At 36.4% G+C, this 21426-nt stretch overlaps 1 protein-coding gene across 12 annotated transcripts in view; it reads left to right on the top strand.

Annotated features, from left to right (window-relative positions):
* The window catches only part of CDK17 (cyclin dependent kinase 17), a 125163-nt gene that overhangs the window by 54093 nt on the left and 49644 nt on the right, over positions 1–21426 (top strand). For all 12 annotated transcript variants that reach the window (XR_016395029.1, XR_016395030.1, XR_016395031.1 and 9 more), the window contains 5 exons: positions 3101–3265; positions 6419–6552; positions 9013–9138; positions 19458–19514; positions 20504–20618. Coding sequence is in view for 9 of the 12 variants with exons in the window: in XM_022562416.3 (XP_022418124.1) it covers positions 3101–3265; positions 6419–6552; positions 9013–9138; positions 19458–19514; positions 20504–20618 (597 nt within the window). In the remaining 3 variants the exon portion in view is untranslated. The remainder of the gene's footprint in view (positions 1–3100; positions 3266–6418; positions 6553–9012; positions 9139–19457; positions 19515–20503; positions 20619–21426) is intronic.

Below are 21426 nucleotides of genomic sequence, written 5' to 3'. Positions count from 1 at the left end.
CTCCAGGAATTATCCTTGATTATTTTCTCTTTTACCCTTTCTTCCCTCCTCTACCATTGTAGTTTCCTATATATTTACTACATAAATAACTTTTAAAAACTCACTGTTAATGATAGTCATTTGCATACTTGACACACGATTCCAATTGTCCTTTCACATATTGTATTTCATATATTTTTAACAGTCACTCTATTGGAGATTTAAAATTTTTCTTTGGATAAATATTTTTAATGTAGGTTATCACTAAAAGCTGTGGTGGGGTGCGGAGAGTTATGTATGAAAGTAATTTTGCAGCCATGTCTGCTGGCCTTCTGGTTCTGCCTTTGTGTAGTATATCCTAAATCTGCCTGCTTCTCTTCATCCTAGTCCAGGCCACCATTATTTGTTGCTTCGAGTACTATACAATAGTCTCCTCCTCCTGTTTCCCTTCTGTTGTTTTCCTATCATCTGTTCTCCAGCAGCAACCAGAGTGACGTTTAAAAATTTTTTAAATTTTTGATAATTAATAGATTCAGGGGAAGTTGCAGAGATAGTACAGAGAGGTTGCTTGTACCTTCTCTCAGTAACCCCCCCCCCACTTTTGGTTACACCTTCTGTGACTATAGAACATTGTCAAATGCAGGAAATTAACATTGGAATAAAGCGTGAATATAATTCTATGTCATTTTATCACATGTGTGGATTCACGTAACCACCAGTGCAGTCAGGATAAAGAGCTACTCAGTTGCCACAAAGAGACCCCTCGCATGCTACCCCTTTATAAGTCGTCCCTGCCTCCTTACCTCCCACTATCCCTGACCCCTCAGAGTGATATTTTTAAAACATGAATCAGATCATATTACCTCCTACTTCAGAGCTACCATAAACTGCTTCCAATCTCAGAGTGAAATTTAGACTTCTGTGGTGACATATAAATCTGCTTCTCTCTCTGATCTTACTTAATAACACTGTTCCCCCCACAATTATTACTATAGCTACACTTGTTTTCTTTCTGTTTCTCTGATGCAGTGGTTCTCAAAGTGTGACCCCTGGATGAGTAACATCAGCATCACCTGGGAATTTGTTAGAGATGCAAATTTTTGGATTCCATGCCTGACTTAACTGAATCAGGCGGTCTGGGGGTGGGACCCAGAAATCTTGTGTTTTAACAAGTCTTTGAAGGTGATGCTGAAACATGCTAAAGTTTGAGGACCATTGCTCTAATAAGTCAAACTCTTTGCCACATGCTGACTTCTGCAGTAGCTTTTCCCTTTGTCTGGAATATCTTCTAACCCACCACTCACCCATCTTCCTATGACTGGCTCTTTCTTGCATTTATACTTCTTTTGAAAATACCTCTACAGAGAGAACTTTTTTCAATATTCCAGTGTAAAATAGCCACTCATTTATTTTCTACTATATCTCTCTATTTTAATCTTTTGCATATTACCTGTCATTATCTGATATTTTTCTTATTAGTTTCTTATCTTTTTTCCCCTTCAGTAGATTTTATAGTTTCAAAGAGTAGTACCTTGTTTGTTTTGTTTACCTCTTCATGCCCAGGGCCTGGAAGAGTGCTTGTCAAATGGTAAGCACACAATAAATATCCCCTGAATAATTGAATGTATTTATGATCTCTGTTTTTTGTTTTGTTTTGTTTTTTTGCAATATTCCCCAGTACTATAAAGCCTATGTTTCTCAGGATAACTTCAGAGAGCAACTAAAACAAATGTCTCTAGGCAGAAATATTTATATATTATGATTCCAGATATGAAATATTATAACCTAGAAAGAGGTTTCTTATAGTTCTAGCCTGTATCCCCGAGTGTTTGTAACTAATTTATATGTTAATGACAGATACCCTCTCCCCATTCATTGTTAAATCATTGTTTGTTTTGCTAGGCTTAGGTTAAGATCTCCAAATCTTTGATCAGCTAGCTATTGCCAAGGAATGTACAGGCATGGGACATATGGACTGATGTTCTGCTTTACTAGTTATGCATTTCCCCTACCTCCAGTCTGGTGTTCTACCCAGAGTAGATGACCTAGGCCTTGTGTGATCCTTGAGGGCTCTTTTGCCCCATCCTCCTCCTCTCTGCTCCTTTTAGGCAGCCATTATTAGTCGAGGCACAAGTCCACTGGCCTTCTTGGCTCATTTTTCATAAGCCCATGCCATGGTCTTTATTGTTCTGTGGATCTGAACCACCCGGTCCTGCCAGTTGTTCTCTGTGTCTGATAAACCTTTACATGTAGAGGAATCTCCTCATCAGGAAATAATCCTTACTCCTGATTATCAGCTACAAAAGAAGAGCCAGCTGCATGTTAGAGGAAAAGATACTCAGAGAAGCCCACTTCCTTTTAAAATTCCTGACTACTACCAGTAAAAACGTAATTCTAATACAAAAGACTGTCAGTCACAGAAGACTTCATGTCCTTAACAGTTACCAAAGCTCTTTGGAGGTGGAAAGGCGTCATGAGATTCCCTATAAACATTATAAAACAGGATCTCCCCCATTTAGAATTAAATAATTTTTAAGTATTTTTGTAATGTTTCTGCATGGTTATAGGCCTATGATTTTTTTAAAAAACTCTTTATAGTAAAAAATTCCAAATTTGGGGTAATAAATTTCAGGACTTCTATATTGATCTGTACTTAAGTACTTCTGTTTTATTTACTAACTTGACATACTTTTTTGAATATCTAGCAAGTAGGGATATAAGTTACTTCAGGCCAGGATCATGTCTTTTATATTCTACAGCATGCCTAATCATAAAGCCTATATGAGGCAGTCAGTAAATGTAGAATTATGGAAACAGTCTTGAGATGTATTAAACAGATCAAAAATCTTTGGGCTATATTAGTAATTTTGTGATTGCTAACCAATTTCGACTATATTAAAAATCGGTAATTAAGTTACTAGATCAATTCCAAATAGTGAAGAATTTTCTGTATTTTTTCATAGAAATTATTTTAATTCTAGTACTTTATATACATAGCCGAAGAAATGAGGTTAAATGTAACGATCTCTATCATAATCTTTTGTTTTGTTTTCTCTCTTGCTTTCTCAATCCTTCTCATGTGATCCTGGATGGAATGATTTTTGGATTCTCTGAACCACAGAGCCTATCGTGAAGAATGGCAGACCTCCAACCTCTCACAGTATGCATTCCTTCCTCCACCAGTACACAGGGTCCTTCAAGAAGCCTCCATTGCGGAGACCACATAGCGTTATTGGAGGAAGCCTTGGCTCCTTCATGGCAATGCCCAGAAATGGAAGCAGATTAGGTAATTTGTTTTTTTAAAAAATTTTCTGACTGTAGCTTATGTCCATAGCTAGGTTTTAGTTGTATGCAAGTCAGCCAGCCTTTATTATCTAGTTTTTTTTGTAAGGTAAAAATCAAGTTGAGAATAAGAGGGAGAGCAGAAAGATGGAAGGGTCTAGAGAGGCAGTAGTGCTGACACTACAGAGGAATAATATTTGAAAATCTGTCCACCAGGAAGAAAACAAAACCCTTAAGAGGTGGATGCAGGATTTCAAGATGAATAGCAGTTTGAGATGGTGCTTAATTTAGGGTCATACTTAGTAACTCCAGATTATCACCATTTGATAGCTTACTGTAATAATTAGTATATATGATGATTACCTGAGTTGTTATTCTTACATCACTGTGTCATTTTAAATATCTAGGAAAAATATATATCTGCAAGTTTCTGTTTATTTCTCTGGTTTTTTTGATGGTTTCTTATTTATTTATCATGTTTTGTTTTTTAAATAATTTTAAGTATAATTATTTTATAGTCTTATGACATAATTATATTTACTGAAGTTCCTGAGGGTTTTATTCTGCTTCTTGCTTTATCTGCTTACTCTAGCCATAGTAGATTATTTTCTCATGTGTTTTGTTAATTTTAGGAGGATGAGCTTATTATCTACAGGGGGGTTTTGTCTGTGGCTTACACTGGTTCATGAGAGATGATGGTTAAAATTTTCAGAAATTTTGCAAGCTGATTGTTAAACATAGCCATTATTAAAATTTAAATTATATACACGTACAATTAAGTAAACTAAATTAAAAACAAAGGTAATGAATACTCAAAAGTCATTATTTCCTAATTATTTTACTACACTTTACTGTTGTCTATGCTTTGGGGGTTATTTATTTCTATTACATTTCCCAACTGCATGTTCAGTGATGCCATGTGGGTAGCTTGAGGTTGGCCATGAACGGAGTATTTACCCCACAGAAGTTGGAAAACACTTCAAATCAGGGCTTAATTTATTGTTCTCTTGATTGTCTAGACTAAGGGTTGGCCAGGCAGTAAAAATTTTTGAGGTTTTGTGGGCCATATATGGTCTGTTGCATAATCTTCTTTTTAAAATAATTCTTTAAAGATGCCAAAACCATTTTTAGCTCAGGGCCATACAAAAACAGGTCACATATGCTGATCCTTGGTCTAAGCTTAAGAAAGTGACGTTGAAAATGTTAGTAATGCAGATTAAATTTTAAAATGTGTTGTCTGCCTGTAGCTGTTACATTGTGAATTACACAAAAATTGAGCCATTTGAGAAGTAAATATTCTTCAGTTACTCAGAAACTATTACCTGATTCAGAAAAGAATTTGCTCATACCAGTGACAAATGAGTGAAGTCTTGACGTAAGCCTCCATCATTTCACTTTTGTCTTGTTGACGGAAATGAAAATACCAACTGGTATCCATGTCGGAACTATACTTGGCTCGGTAATGACATGAGCTGTTTCTTGGTTGAGTCAGATTGCTACTCAAGATTTTTGATCTGTGCTAGTCTGAGATTAATATGCTCCTTTGTAGTCCTCATGCAGAAGAGCAGATTTCTTTTTTAAGTCCGCCTTTTACTGAAGATGTAGCTCTTTGAGAGTCTCGTGCCTTTCTAAAGGAGCTCTCATTTGCAGGTGGGACACCCGAGGCTTCATCTTTTATCTCAGCGTGGCTGCTAAATCCAAGCACATTCTTACCAAAATAAGAAGCCCATCCCAAGAAAGTGACAGAATCAATTTTTGCATAACAACTTTGGACTTTCAGTTCTCTCTTTGTCTTTGCTTCCTAGGTATTAAACATATATTCATGCAAACTTAGCTATACATTTTAAACTATATTTTTATTCAACATTTCCTTGAGGAAGGAAGATTTTTAAATTTTGCTGGAAGTGGAAGGCATGGTTAAATTATCTTTAACATTTTAAAAGTGTGGCAGTAAAGAATGCTTGGCCTCGGATGTATTAAATACCATTGGATTAGGAATTAGTCACCCAATAAATACATTGACTTTCACTGCCATGTTAATATTTTGTTCAGATGGGATAAAATTTGCAGTACGCGGGCCTCTCACTGTTGTGGCCTCTCCCGTTGCGGAGCATAGGCTCCGGACGCGCAGGCTCAGCAGCCATGGCTCACGGGCCCAGCCGCTCTGCGGCACGGGGGATCTTCCCGCACCGGGGCACGAACCCATGTCCCCTGCATCGGCAGGCGGACTCTCAACCACTGCGCCACCAGGGAAGCCCCCCATTTATCTTTTATCCCTATTTAAAAAATATCATAATCCGGCCTTCCCTGGTGGCGCAGTGGTTGGGAGTCCGCCTGCCGGTGCAGGGGACGCGGGTTTGTGCCCCGGTCTGGGAGGATCCCGCGTGCGGCGGGGCGGTGTCCGGAGCCTGTACTCTGCGGCGGGAGGGGCCGCAGCGGTGAGAGGCCCGCGTACCGAAAACAAAACAAAACAAAAGAAATATCATAATCCACCTTATAATGTAAGTGTAATATGTTTTGGCCCCCAGTAGATTTCGTGGTACTTGCTTTGTAGTTATGATACAAAGTGATACTCAGTGAATACTTTTTGAATTGTTTTTTTTTAACACAGAGGGGTGGGAAGCTGCATTAGCAGCTGTAAAACAGTTTTTAAAAAGAATATTCAAAGAACCAGTTCATTTGGCTATAGACCCAATACCCATTATTTCATGGAAAGAATACTAAACTAAATAAAAGACCAGGTTTCTATTTTAGGTCTGCCTTTAAGCTCTGTGACCTTTGAAAGTCATTTAACCTTTCAAGGTGTCAGTTTCCAGATCTGGAAAATAAGAGAATTGACTAAAATAATCCTCAAGTGTTATTTTCGGTCTCTAATTTTAATATTCAACTCTTGGTAATAACTTGAATGTTAGTTTTTTAAAATAACTTTTCATAATCTGAGAGCATAAAAGGATTTATACTACTGTTTTAGGACATTTGTTCTAAGTGTGCAGTTTTTATTAACTGCACACCTATGGTACCCAGAATGTAAAAGACTTCTTATGCTATGATTTTTATGTGTTGGCTGTCTACATCTTACCTGTGGTGATAATAAATTGATATAGTAGAATTTAATACATCTCTTCTAAGATAAATAATGTTTCATTTTCTGATACAGATATTGTTCATGAAAATCTAAAAATGGGATCAGATGGTGAGAGTGACCAAGCTTCTGGGACATCATCTGATGAAGTCCAGTCACCTACGGGTGTTTGTCTTAGAAATCGTATACATAGACGGATCTCAATGGAGGTACCATTTAAAAAATACAAATATGCCTGTGTTTGTGTGTATAAATATATATGTATAAATATGCATATGTGTGTGTGTATATATATATATATACATATATATATATGTGTGTGTGTCAAACAGAATAAATGCCTATTTGAAAATGTTGATTAGGGCAGTGACACCTGTAAGAAAGTTGTTTCTTTGCATTAGCAAAAACTAGTCTGTGAATATTATTTTTTTCTAATTATCTACTATACCAAGGCAGGTATACATTAATGATACTTAAACATTCTGCAAAATACTATGTAGGGTCTCTGTAAGGGATGTGGATTTTCAAAAGTTTCAGAAATCCAGGATGATACATTAAGAAAGTCTTCTTTGTAGAAACAAACAAAAAAATATATATATATAGTTTTTGGTACACGGGCCTCACTGTCGTGGTCTCTCCCGCTGCGGAGCACAGGCTCCGGATGCTCAGGCTCAGCGGCCATGGCTCACGGGCCCAGCTGCTCCGCGGCATGTGGGATCTTCCCAGACCGGGGCACGAAACCGTGTCCCCTGAATCAGCAGGCGGACTCTTAACCACTGCGTCACCAGGGAAGCCCTGCAGAAAATATTTTAATTATATTTTTGAGATTCATCTAGATACTGCAAATTTTATAAATATTTTATTTCAGATTTCAAAAGGTATACATAAAATAAGCACCAGCTTTTTTTTTCTTTATATTACAAATATGGATATCACTTCCTTTATGGTTTTTATACCTACTGATCTCTACTCATCCATGTAAAAGGATGAAGAGCTCATTTCCTTTTCTTTGTCAATGTTATGTATAACCTTGAGGACAGAAGTTGATTATGAATATTATTTCCATATATATTGTAGATTAAAATAATTTTCTCCAAAAAATTGAACATGTTTTAAAATAAGAATATTGTTATTTTTTGAGTGCTATTGAGTTAATGACGATTAGGGTATTTATCCTATTGGTTGATTGTATTTTCACTGATCAAAGATTGCTTCTGAATCAGTTACAGAAAACACTATCAGTTTCTAAATGGTAAAAATAGCATTTTCAACTACTGAAATCAACTTGATAATCTGTTCATATCACTGTATAAATTATATCACAGTAGTAATAAAAGGGCTTCGCTGGTGGCGCAGTGTTTCAGAATCTGCCTGCCAGTGCAGGGGACACGGGTTCGAGCCCTGGTCTGGGAGGATCCACATGCCGCGGAGCAACTAAGCCCGTGTGCCACAACTACTGAGCCTGCGCTCTAGAGCCTGTGCTCCACGGTAAGAGAAGCCACGGCAATGAGAGAAGCCCACGCACCGCAACGAAGAGTAGCCCCCACTCACCGCAACTAGAGAAAGACTGTGCGCAGCAACAGACCCAACGCAGCCAAAAATAAATAAATAAATTTATTTAAAAAAATAGTAATAATAATATTTATTTTTCTTCACCATATATGTGATTTTCTTTATCATATGTTTAAAAATTTTATTTAATATTAGGATCTATATCTGGATTTTCTCATTCTTCCATTGAGCTGTATATTTTTTTTTCCCCAAAGAGACACACTCTTGGTTATGTTTTTTTAGTTGTATAATTTAGTATCTGGAAAGACTTCTTTCTTAACACCCATGCACCCCCACATATATACTTATTTGAGAATGTTTCTGGATATTTTCTATTTATTCTTCTAGATAAATTGTAAACATTTTGTTTCGTTCCAAGAATAATGACTGTGATTTGTTTAGGGTTATGTAAAATATAAAACTAATATGGGAGGATTATCATCATTTTATTTCTCTTATCATTTGAGAACATGATATAAATCTATACTTAAGCCATATCTCTCTCAATAAATATGTATACAATTCCTATACATCTCAACCTTGTTTCATGGTTTGGTTACTATTTTGAACAGTAGGGATTTATTTTTTAAGGATTTATGTTTCTTGGTGTGATAATATAGGCAAGATCTCTATGTTTCTCGCAGTTCACATAATACAGTGAGATAGAAATGCCTTTTATTTACTTCTTCCCATTGGCATAGCAATAATAAAATATTTCAACTGTCTCACTGTGTTGCATGCAAAATCATACAATATCCACTTGGTTATTTAAACCAATTGCATTTTGTGGTAGACTTTGCCTATTCTTACTATGATATAATAATGTCAAAATTATTTCCATGTTGAATTTATCAGTGAAGGGACTCAGAAATAACTGGGTTGTAGAATACCATTTCTGTTAAACTATATTGTATACTTCTGCTTACAGTAAATAAATACATTGGCATTCAGTATATTATATATAATCAATGTAGGTAACTTTACAATTGCAATAAAACTTTATAGTTATTGATCACTAAGAAATAATATGTTAGAGCCCATGAATCCAAAAGTAAAATGCCCTTGTCTTTTCTGTTTGTGGTTACCTACTAATATCTTTTTTTCCTGCTTTTTTAAAGGATTTAAATAAGCGGTTATCACTGCCTGCAGATATCAGAATACCTGATGGATATCTTGAAAAGTTGCAGATAAACAGTCCACCATTTGATCAACCAATGAGCCGAAGGTCTCGGAGAGCTTCTTTAGTAAGTTTTTAAGTCTACTATACCTGCACCATCAGATCTGGTTGTTTGATTTTCTGGGTATAAACATTTTATATTAATTTTTATATTTAATTGTTGAATAGCTAAAGTTTATTATGTTGCTTTCTGGATTTTGTCATTTTCCCTTCCTAAGGGTTTAAAGATATTATATTGGAGTAGAATTTAAGGTATATTTTATTTTTTGGTAAATTTTACTGATACATGCTAGATGTACAGAATATGTACTAGATACACAGAAAAGTACATAAGCCATAATTGTATAGCTCCATGAATTTTTGTAAAGTTAACATACCTGTGTAACAAGTACCCAGATAAATGAAATTCCAAAAATCCCAGAAAACCTGTCCTGCCACTTCTTTGTTCACTTTCTATCCTCACTTCCTTAACTTTAGCCATTATCCCTGCCTTCTAATGCCAAAGATTAGTTTTACCTATATGTTTCCCACTTTTTTTTCCTAGAAAGTGGCAATGTTTCTAAATTTCCACACACATCCACACCTACAGTTTTTTTTGTTTTATTTATTTGTTTATTTATTTATTTATTTATTTATGGCTCTGTTGGGTCTTTGTTTCTGTGCGAGGGCTTTCTCCAGTTGCGGCAAGTGGGGACCACTCTTCATCACGCTGTGCGGGCCTCTCACTATCGCGGCCACTCTTGTTGCGGAGCACAGGCTCCAGACGCGCAGGCTTAGTAGTTGTGGCTCACGGGCCTAGTTGCTCCGCGGCATGTGGGATCCTCCCAGGCCAGGGCTCGAACCCGTGTCCCCTGCATTGGCAGGCAGATTCTCAACCACTGCACCACCAGGGAAGCCCTTTCCCACTGTTTTGATTATATTATGTTTATAGTGTTTTAATATCAGGAAAGACTTCTTTATTCTCATTTACATACACATTCTTATTTATTTAAAAAATGCATTTGATATTCTTTTTCTGATTATTCTTAAACTTTTGAACTTTATGTAATTATGAATATACAAATTATTAAAATACATTTTATTGAAATATATAAAAATGTATTTATACAAGCTTATATATATAGTATACAATAAATATCCTACCTATTATGTATGTATTATGTATATACACAATGTGTATCCTTTTGTGATTGACTTGTTCAGTGTTGTGCTTGTTTTTCATTTAGGTTATTGCATGTGGTTATGTAATTCATTTGTTCTTTTTGTTGCATGGTATTCCATTGTGTGAGTATGCTATATTTTATCCAGTCTTCTGTTGATGGACGTTTACATTTGAGTTTTTAGTTTTGGCTACGATCAAATATTGCTTCTATCACTATTCCTGTTCATGTATTTCGGTTAACATATGTAAGCATTTCTGTTGGTTGCATATCTAGGAGTGGAATTGTTGGATCAGATTGTATGCATATATTCAGCTCTTCTAGGTATTGTCAAAATAGTTTCTGAAGTGATTATACCATTTTACACTCCCATCACCAGTATATGAGAGTTCTAGTTGCTCTCCATGGAGTTTTTTTTTTTATAAATTTATTTATTTATTCATTTTTGGCTACGTTGGGTCTTTGTTGCTGTGCACAGGCTTTCTCTAGTTGCGGCGAGTGGGGGCTACTCTTTGTTGCAGTGCACGGGCTTCTCATTGCGGTGGCTTCTCTTGTTGCGGAGCACGGGCTCTAGGCACGCAGGCCTCAGTAGTTGTAGCACGTGGGCTCAGTAGTTGTGGCTCGAGGGCTCTAGAGCACAGGCTCGGTGCACAGGCTTAGGCATGTGAGATCTTCCCGGACCAGGGATTGAACCCGTGTCCCGTGCATTGGCAGGTGGATTCTTAACCACTGCATCACCAGGGAAGCCCCTCTCCATTCGATTTTCTGATATTGTTTCTTCTTTTTTAAAAAAATTTTTTTTTAACTTTTCTGGTGAGTGTATAGTGCTGTCTCATTGTGGTTTTATTTTTCATTTTCCTGATGCCTTAAGTTGAACACCTTTCTAATATTTATTGGCCATTTAGATATCCTCTTCTTTGAATTAAGTGTTCAAGTCTGTTATCTCTTTACTCTTGGACTTTCTGCCTTTTTCTTATTGGTTTGTTAGGAATTCTTTGTACATTTTGTATAAAGGACCTTTGTCAGTTACATGTCTTGCAGATGTCTTCTCCCAATCTGTAGCAGTTGACCCAGCACTGCTTATTTTTTAATTTATATATATATATATATATATTTTTTTTTTATAAATTTGTTTATTTATTTTTGGCTGCGTTGGGTGTCCGTTGCTGCACGCAGGCTTTTCACTAGTTGCGGTGAGCGGGGGCCACTCTTTGTTGTGGTGCGCAGCCTTCTCATTGCAGTGGCCTCTCACGTTGTGGAGCATGGGCTCTAGGCACGTAGACCTCAGTAGTTGTGGCTTGCGGGCTCTAGAGTACAGGCTCAGTAGTTGTGGCGCACGGGCTTCGTTGCTCCACAGCATGTGGGATCTTCCCGGACCAGGGCTCGAACCCGTGTCTCCTGCATTGGCAGGCAGATTCTCAACCACTGCGCCACCAGGGAAGCCCAGCACTGCTTATTGAAAGGATAGCTTTCCCCATTGCAGTGTCACCTTTGACATAAATTGAGATGATTGTGTATGTGAGGATCTGTTTTGGATGACTTTAGTTCTATGGTAGAAGTATATATAAAGTGCTATGAGACAATTACAGAGACAGCAAGTAAAATGTCTTTGCACATCACAGACTTATAGTGCTTAAGCTGGCTCTAGAAGGATCGGTAGTTATTTGACATTCACCATTATACAACAAGGTTAAAGTGTAATACCAACTTGACTTTGGTATAGGTTTATGATCATCATAATTTTGCATCACTGCTTAAGACATTTTTATTCAAGTAACTTTGTCATTTAATTACCAGCTTGCAAGTATTCTTTGGTTATCAATTTTTATTAAAGATCGGTACTTAAGTTTTGGAGTTAGTAAATATTTCAGATTGGGACTAAAGGTATGGTTTAATCACCGAAGCTATCATCTAAGACCTGTCTTTTTCAGTGTACATGAAATTAAGGAAAACAGTGCCCTCTAATGAATGTTAAGTGACTGGAGTTTTTATTGTGTTGAGTGTTCCTATCTACCTCCCTTGCTTTTTGATCTGAAATGGCTTATAGATTTCAGATTAATAACGCCAGCTGTGTTCTGGTTTCTACTGGTTCATCCTTTTCATTATCTATCTACTTTACTAAAGCCATGGTTTCTTTGAAGTATATTAGAAAATTATTCTTCAATACCCTAGGTTTATATGTGAAGGGGAAGGATTAGGGAATGCGTGGAAAGGAGATGGGAAAAGAAAAATATTCTTCACATTTGTTAGAGCTCATGTTTCCATGGATGATATACTCTTTATCTAAAAAAAAATGTTTTTCAAGACAAAATATAAAATTTTGTCTTTCTAAAAGGATAAAACTTTGTTTTTTTGTTTTCAATAGCAGTATATTATAAGTAGGGTAGTAAAAATAACATAAATCCTTTGTTTGAGTAGGAAATAAGAAACCAGTCAGAGAGTTCATTTCTGGTAGAGAAAGACATAAAATAGGGCTGATTGGTTCTTCTATGAATTTATGATCATCAGCCTCAGTTGGATTCTCAGTATCGCTTGGCTGCCCTATTGTATTTCTCTGGTTAATTCTTCCCCTCTCTAAGCAGATGACCTCTCCCACTACATGACAAAGAAGAGAGAAGCCACTAACCAGAAACCCTCTCATTTTCTGAATTACACTAATTCTCCTCTTTCCTTTCTTCAATATTGAGGAATTGTCCTTCTTCCTATCCCATCTCCTTAGGATGCTTAGAGTATTTGTTATTCCTATACACTTATGTATAGTCAGTCTCCCTCTCTTGCTGAATCCTTTCTATTGACTTTTTATTTAAATAAGTTTTTTTATTTTAGAGTAGTTATAGATTTACAGAAAAATGTAAAAGATCATATAGAGAGTTCCCATATACCACATACTCAGTTACCCCTGTTATTAACATTTTACATTAGTTTAGTACATTTTTCACAACTAAGGAAACCAATATTGGTACATTACTATTAACTAAACTCCGTACTTTGTTCAAATTTCCCTAGTTTTCCACTAATATCTTTTTTTCCCCAGGATCCCATCCAGAACACATTACATTTAGTCATTCTATCTCATATTAAAGATATTGGTTATTAGATTGGTGAAGTGTTATTTAATATTCATTTATAGTTGATAAGAAATGGAATATTCTAACTCTTAACATACTGAGTTAAACATTAGACTAGTGGAAAAGCCCATAGGCAGGTAGTGATTTGTTAGAGCATTGTTGCACTTACAATGATGGCATGCCCCGTGGAAGTTTTGTAAGAGTGTTAAGTGCAGCTTTAGTAGACTAAGTCTATCCATGAAAGTTTGTCTCATTTTATTGAAGTTTAAGTTATACACATTTTAAGAATCTGCCTCTTCCTAAACAATGAGTTTTGGATTCCTCATTCATGACTTTACCAATATATATCATATGTAGTCCTTGTTTCTAAGAACAGGTGAGAAAATAGGGTATCAAGTCCTGATGTCTCTCAGAAATAATAAATATATTATGTGGTGTGGAAGTGAGGTTCAAAGTCCACCCACAGCTTAATTTACCTTTGGCGTATTATGGTCAGGGTTAAGGTGGTAGTATGATGTTGATGACAGCACATTTTTGCAAGACAAATGATCAAGTAGAATAGAGATGCTCAGTCTCTTTTCTGCCCCCCACATATCTAAGAACACATTTCTGTCAGTAACAGTAAATCTCACAAGGAGGGAAATGGATGTTTGAAAAATCTCCCTTTGCCCCCAGTGTTTCTTATATACACATTCACTTTTAGAATGGCATCTATAGAACGTTTGCATGTATTTCAGTTGTTTTGAAGCTCAATTAGAACTGCATTGCCAGCATGTTAATACATCTTTATAACTTTGAAAGAGTAATTATATTGCCAGAGCCAAAGTAATCAAGAAATACCCCATAATACTCGATGCTACTTACAAGTTACCCTGAATTATAGGAATCTGGCTATTATAAATTATATTTTTGTTTAATTTTCATGTGCTTATGGTACAAGAGCTGACTGAACAGGAATTTGCTTGGTTTTCCAAAAAGCCAAGTATTCTCTTAGAGCAATGAAGTATGAGAAAAAAATTATCTTTGTTTGGAAAGCAGAATTAAGGAAATGTTTATGTTGTATTAAAATACAAAGCTTACTGTTCCATTCCTTTAGCTGTTATTTCTGTTTTTATGAGACTTTAAAAATATTCTAAAGTAATCTAGGATGGAACTCAGTCTAGATTGTGAATTTATGAAAGCAGGAATCATATCTGTCTTCTTCACTATATCCCCAGTACCTAGTATTGCGCTTGGTAAATATTGAATAAATGAGCTTTGTCCTCTGTCCTCTGAATAATTTCCGTAGGAGAGCGTGTCAACAAGCTAGTCATTATATCTATTGTTAATCTTGTCATGTTCAGCAGATAAAAATGCAAGCAAAATTTTCTAGAAATTCCATATAAAGATTCAGTAAGTAATATTTGGATGTAATAAATCCTAAAGGTTGGGAATCATTAAAATTTTGTGAGGTGGGTACACTTACTCTGAATTGGGTTGTGGCAGATAATTCCAGTATTTACCTTCTTTTTAAAAAGCAGACTTTCAGCATATTTTAATGATCTCACTAAGTTTCATTCTTTGAAGAGTGACTCTTTGTAATGTTAATTTTTGATGCATCTCTTACAGTTTATTCTTTATATACTTTATATGATACAGTAAATCTCTACAACATTTTTATCTTTATAATCTTGAATTTATAGTTCATTTATACACTCTTTAAAGCAAATCTCAGCATTTTTGTCATAGTCACCGTTGGACCAAAGTGTACTTGATCTTTTAAGGGCATGCTAGTATTTATTCACTTAAGGTAAAAGAATGAATAAGAAAATTTCCCAACTCCTGATAAGAAAAAGTTCCCAGGAATTCCCTGGTGGTCCAGTGGTTAGGACTCTGCGCTTTCAGTGCTGAGGGCACAGGTTCAATTCCTGGTCAGGGAACTAAGATCCCACAAGCCACGCAACGTAGCCAAAAAATAAACAAAAAAGTTCCTAGCTTGTAGTTATATTTTTCTATGTGCTTCTTATTGTTACAGGTAATGACATTTTTATTATATTTTTGGGGGGACGTTTATTATTTTGTTCTTACTAGTTTCCATTTATTCTTTAAATATAGTTCTTTTTTCCTTCATAAAGAAATGTGATATAAGACTTAAAATTCATGGCAGAATAGTTCCATGTTTGTGAATTTAATCACCTGAATTCTAGAGGTAGGTATAAGAAAACAAACATATTCTATCATAGTTTGTGTGACCTTGGTAATTAGCCTTTTTTTAAGTGTTAAGATAATATGTAAATAGACTATAAAAACATGCAGGGCTTCCCTGGTGGCGCAGTGGTTGAGAGGCCACCTGCCGATGCAGGGGACACGGGTTCGTGCCCTGGTCTGGGAAGATCCCACATGCCACGGAGCGGCTGGGCCCGTGAGCCATGGCCGCTGAGCCTGTGCATCCGGAGCCTGTGCTCCGTAATGGGAGAGGCCACAACAGTGAGAAGCCCACATACCGCAAAAAAAAAAAGAAAAAAGGGTGTCCCAAAAAAAACATGCAAAGTCAAAAGGTTATTCAGAATCAGGTTCTCATGCACCAGATGGTGGGCTATTTGCCACATTTTCCATATTAAAATTAAAAACTCCATTTGTATTTAGCAGGTGTTGTCTAGTGTAGTTTTACCTTATCATTCTGTATAATTATTGATAATAGAAAGCAAGGACTTAATATCTGTGAGTCATATATAAGATAGTACATGGATGGATGGTGTATGATGGTTCCAAAATCTCACTTTTTTAATTAATTTTTTTTTTTTTTTTTTTGCGGTACGCGGGCCTCTCACTGTTGTGGCCTCTCGCGTTGCGGAGCACAGGCTCCGGACGCGCAGGCTCAGCAGCCATGGCTCACGGGCCCAGCTGCTCCACGGCATGTGGGATCTTCCCGGACCGGGGCACGAGCCCGCGTCCCCTGCATCGGCAGGCGGACTCTCAACCACTGTGCCACCAGGGAAGCCCTAATTAAATTTTTTTTAAAAACTACCATATAGAGAGAAAAGTCTTTAAGAGTGCAGAAAGAAGCAATTTTTCAGTCATTCAATAGTACTGCCTGTGACCACAGTTTTCATTAGTTTACCAAAATTGAATTAAGTACTATTAGATATGCAATTTTCCTCATGGCTTTTATTTTATTTTAAATTTATTTATTTTATTTATTTATTTTAGGCTGTGTTGGGTCTTCATTGCTGCACATGGGCTTTCTCTATTTGGGGTGATCTGAGGGCTACTCTTCGTTGCAGTATGTGTGCTTTTTATTGCAGTGGCTTCTCATTGTGGAGCACAGGCTCTAGGCACGCAGGCTTCAGTCGTTGTGGCACGAGGGCTCAGTAGAGTGCAGCCTCAGTAGTTGTGGCGCACGGGCTTAGTTGCTCTGCAGCCTGTGGGATCTTCCCGGATCAGGGCTCGAACCTGTGTCCCCTGCATTGGCAGGTGGATTCTTAACCACTGCACCACCAGGGAAGTCCCTGCATGGCTTTTAAATTGATACATATCCTTGTAACAAAAGGATAGAAACAGTTCCTTTGAGAGGCCTCTGCTACTTCTGGCCATTCAGGTTGGGGCAGTTTATCCTTTTGTTCCAAGTGGTGAGAGATGTTAAGTCAAATATTAATTGTCAAGTACCAGAAAAAATTGTGTATAACCTCCAGAATTTGACTAAAAGATAGTATTTAATGATCCAGCCTTATTTATACACCTTTTAGAGCTGAGGTTATATATAAAAGAACATTATTCCCTTCACTGGCTATTTATTTAAGGGCATTAGTATCACTCTAAAGTGAGAAGTGAATTTTTAGATTATTATTGCCTTTTGCACTATCTACAAAGGGTTAGAAAGCAGTTTAAGAAAATTCTTATTCTTTTCCTCTGTTTAACTTTTTTCCCCTCGATTTCTGCTCTCAATCCCTAAATTTTTATCACTTTGTTTTTTCTTTTTTTCCTAAATCTTTTGTGTTAGGGTTTTTTGTTCTGTTTGTTTTTAGTTTTTAAATACTGGGTTTCCATTACATATTTGAGTATTCCATCTATCTCATTTATTGACTCCATAGAAAGTAGGCAAACAATCTCAAGGTTTAAAAGCAATGGTTTTAAGAACTCACTTTTAAACCCCTTTTTTGGGGATGGAGGGGACTGATTTAGATTTATATTGCTTCTTCTGTGTTAGCCATTTCCTGATTCATAATAGAGTGTGACTTGCAGTTGTCTTTTTTATTATATTTTGGTGGGAAAACCTGAAATAAATAGTATTTTGTTTTTTGCAGGCCTTCCTAGGGAACACAAAGATTGGTGAAGGAAAATATGTAGGAAAATTATTTATTTTGCAGTGTTGTTAAAAAGAAAATCATGTAGTTACCTTTTATAAAATTCTTTAGTGTCTTAAAATGCCTGTGGTATCTTAAAATTTCAGGATCTTAAAATAGGACAAAACTTTTTCATAGCAGACTTTTTTCTAATTAATTTTTATTGGAGCATAGTTGCTTTACAATGTTGTGTTAGTTTCTACTGCACACCAGAATGAATCAGCCATACATATACGTATATTCCCCTCCCTTTTGGATTTCCCTCCCATTTAGGACACCACAGTGCATTAAGTAGAGTTCCCTGTGCTATACAGTATGGTCCCCTCAGTTGTCTATTTTATACATAGTATCAGTAGTGTATATGTATCAATCCCAATCTCATTTCTTCCCACCCTACCCCTTTCCCCCTTGGTATCCATACATTTGTTCTCTACGTCTCTGTCTCTATTTCTGCTTTGCAAATAAGGTAATCTATACCATTTTTCTAGATTCCACATATATGCATTAATATATATTTGTTTTTCTCTTTATTTTTATACAACAGGTTCTTATTAGTTATCTATTTTATACATATTAGAGTATATATGTCAATCCCAATTTCCCAATTCATCCCCCACCCCCGGCCCCCTTTCCCCTCTTGGTGTCCATATGGTGTTCTCTACATCTGAGTCTCTATTTCTGCCTTGCAAACCAGTTCATCTGTACCATTTTTCTAGATTCCACATATATGCGTTAATATACGATATTTGTTTTTCTCTTTCTGACTTAATTTCACTCTGTATGACACTCTCTAGGTCCATCCACATCTCTACAAATGACCCAGTTTTGTTCCTTTTTATGGCTGAGTAATATTCCATTGTATATATGTACCACATCTTCTTTACCCATTCCTCTGTTGATGGACATTTAGGTTGCTTCCATGTCCTGGCTATTGTAAATAGTGCCACTGTGAACATTGTGGTATGTGTATCATTTTGAATTACGGTTTTCTCTGGGTATATGCCCAGTAGTGGTATTGCTGGATCATATGGTAATTCTATTTTTAGTTTTTTAAGGAACCTCCATACTGTTTTCCATAGTGGCTGTATCAATTTACATTCCCACCAACAGTGCAAAAGGGTTCCCTTTTCTCCACACCTTCTCCAGCATTTATTGTTTGTAGATTTTTTGATGATGCCCATTCTGATCAGTGTTAGGTGATAGATACCTCATTGTAGTTTTGATAATAGCAGAATGTTTTTTGTTTGTTTGTTTTTATTTATTTTTGGCTGTGTTGGGTCTTTGTTGCTGTGTGCAGGCTTTCTCTAGTTGTGGGAGTGGGGGCTACTCTTCGTTGTGGTGTGTGGGCTTCTCACTGTGGTAGCTTCTCTTGTTGCGGAGCATGGGCTCTAGGTGCACGGGCTTCAGTAGTTGCAGCATGCGGGCTCAGTAGTTGTGGCTTGTGTGCTCTAGAGCACAGGCTCAGTAGTTGTGGCACACAGGCTTAGTTGCTCTGTGGCATGTGGGGTCTTCCCTGACCAGAGATCGAGCCCGTGTCTCCTGCATTGGCAGGTGGATTCTTAACCACTGTGCCACTAGGGAAGTCCCTATAGCAGAATGTTACTCGATCTATGTAAAAGATGGGTTGACAATTTTAATTGTGAACTTTGATAGTTTTGAACCTTTGAATGTTCCAGTTTTTTAAATTTATTTTAAAATTTGACAGATGTTCAACAATTTAATTATAATCACATTTTTCTATTCCAAGACACTCTTCAGAGCAGGAGAGTTTCAGAAATTGAGGCAGTGATGAATTGAAATTTTAAGAATACTAAATTTATAATTGTTTGCTTTCAGTCAGAAATTGGGTTTGGAAAAATGGAAACCTACATCAAATTGGAAAAGCTTGGAGAGGTAAGTTAACACTTATTTCAAACATGTAAGGTGCATTTTTTTCTTGTTCATCATCTAAAAGATTATATCTTGTTCTGAAAAAGCAACAGACTGTTAGAAAGAAAAACCCTTTAATTCTTGAAATCATCCCATCAGTGTGAGAAGAAATGAATTTTTTTAATAGCCTTATAACCTGCTATTGAAGCATAAAATATTGTGCTTTCTTGGTAACAAAATAGACATTTATTTGTTAGTTAGCTTCCTGGTATTCTTTGTGCCATCATGTGGGAAATTGCATGTGTTCAAACTTGTGAAAAATCAAAATACTATCTTTAAGGTTAAAGACACATCTCATTAAAGGTTAAGGAAATTCTTGACCCATAAGACCTTGGTTTTCTTGAAGTTGCTACTAGTACTGACTAATTTTGAAATGGTCTACCTCCCAGAGTGAGAAAGTGAGAAGAAAATAATAGAGTTAGTTACTAGGGAGGCCTTAAGGGAGTTTGAGAACTATCCTGGAAATGATAGAAGAAATCTATAGAATACATTTGTTTTTTAAAGGAGAGCTCTAGCATACAAAGATTCTGAAAAGTCTGAAAACGGGTAAAGTTTCACAATATGTTAGTTAAATTTTCAGTTTTCACTTACTGTGCTTAATTAATTTCCGCAATCTCCACATACCATTGCAGTTAAAGTACCTTTGATTCCAAATCTATTGATTCAGTTATTAATCTAATACGAAGCACAAAAAGTAAATTAAATATTCTCCCTATGTTTTCATACCTTTGAAGCACTCTGTAGGGTTGTAAGAGTAAGGAAGCTGTGCGTATGGAACTGAAAGTCCTCTTAGCTATAGGAAAACCAAGATTAATCATGGTGGGGTTTTCCTTGCAAGATAGAATTTAACACATGCTTAGAAATTAGAAATTTAGTTAGGGCTCTTTATTGTATAGATGATATAGATAGACTCATGATATTTTTGATGTGTCTTTCAAAAATATATTTTGTAGGGTACATATGCAACAGTATATAAAGGAAGAAGTAAATTGACAGAGAATTTGGTGGCATTGAAAGAGATCCGGTTGGAACATGAAGAAGGTGCACCCTGCACAGCAATAAGAGAAGGTATAATTTGTACTTTTGTGAGCAGAATGTATTATGAAATTTATATAGAATATTTTAAAACCAAAGCTATGTAATAAGAGTTCATTTTTTGTAAGTACAAGGAGCTCAGATATAGAAATAGTACATGACTGGAAAATATATGCCACTACAGCTTATGGCATCTCATTGAGGAGAAAGAATACAATAAAACAAGGCCCTGGGGGGGGAAGCAATAGCTAAAGCTGAAATATTTAATAAAAGGAATTAGTTAGATATATTATTGTACTGCTTATAATGAAGTACTATGAAGTCATTAAAGATTGTTGTCACAGACAAATATTTGACATTGGGAAATGTTATATATTGGTGCATGGGGGAAAGCTAACTATAAATAGTATATACAGGATGTAAATATATTTATATAATGGTACGATTTTTTTAAAAAAGATTATCCAGAAAATAGTTTGAGGCAACTGACAAGCAATTTGAAGGAAAAAAAGGTACCTTGGACTTTATGTCTAAATTAATCCTAGAAGTCTCAATAAGTTCACATTTGAGAAAAAAAGATGTCATGGAGAGTATTAATGTAATATTGAGGATAATTTTTTTTTTTTTTTGCGGTATGCGGGCCTCTTACTGTTGTGGCCTCTCCCGCTGTGGAGCACAGGCTCCGGACGCGCAGACCCAGCGGCCATGGCCCATGGGCCCAGCCGCTCCGCGGCATGTGGGATCCTCCCAGACCAGGGCACGAAACCGTGTCCCCTGCATCGGCAGGCGGACTCTCAACCACTGCGCCACCAGGGAAACCCCTGAGGATAATTTAAGAATT

This window comes from Delphinapterus leucas, chromosome 11 (genome assembly GCF_059928025.1).
Source record: "Delphinapterus leucas isolate spDelLeu-1000000601 "Yukka" chromosome 11, BTC_Dleu_Yukka2, whole genome shotgun sequence".
NCBI lineage: Eukaryota > Metazoa > Chordata > Mammalia > Artiodactyla > Monodontidae > Delphinapterus > Delphinapterus leucas.
This window is presented reverse-complemented; position numbering and strand designations above follow the sequence as displayed.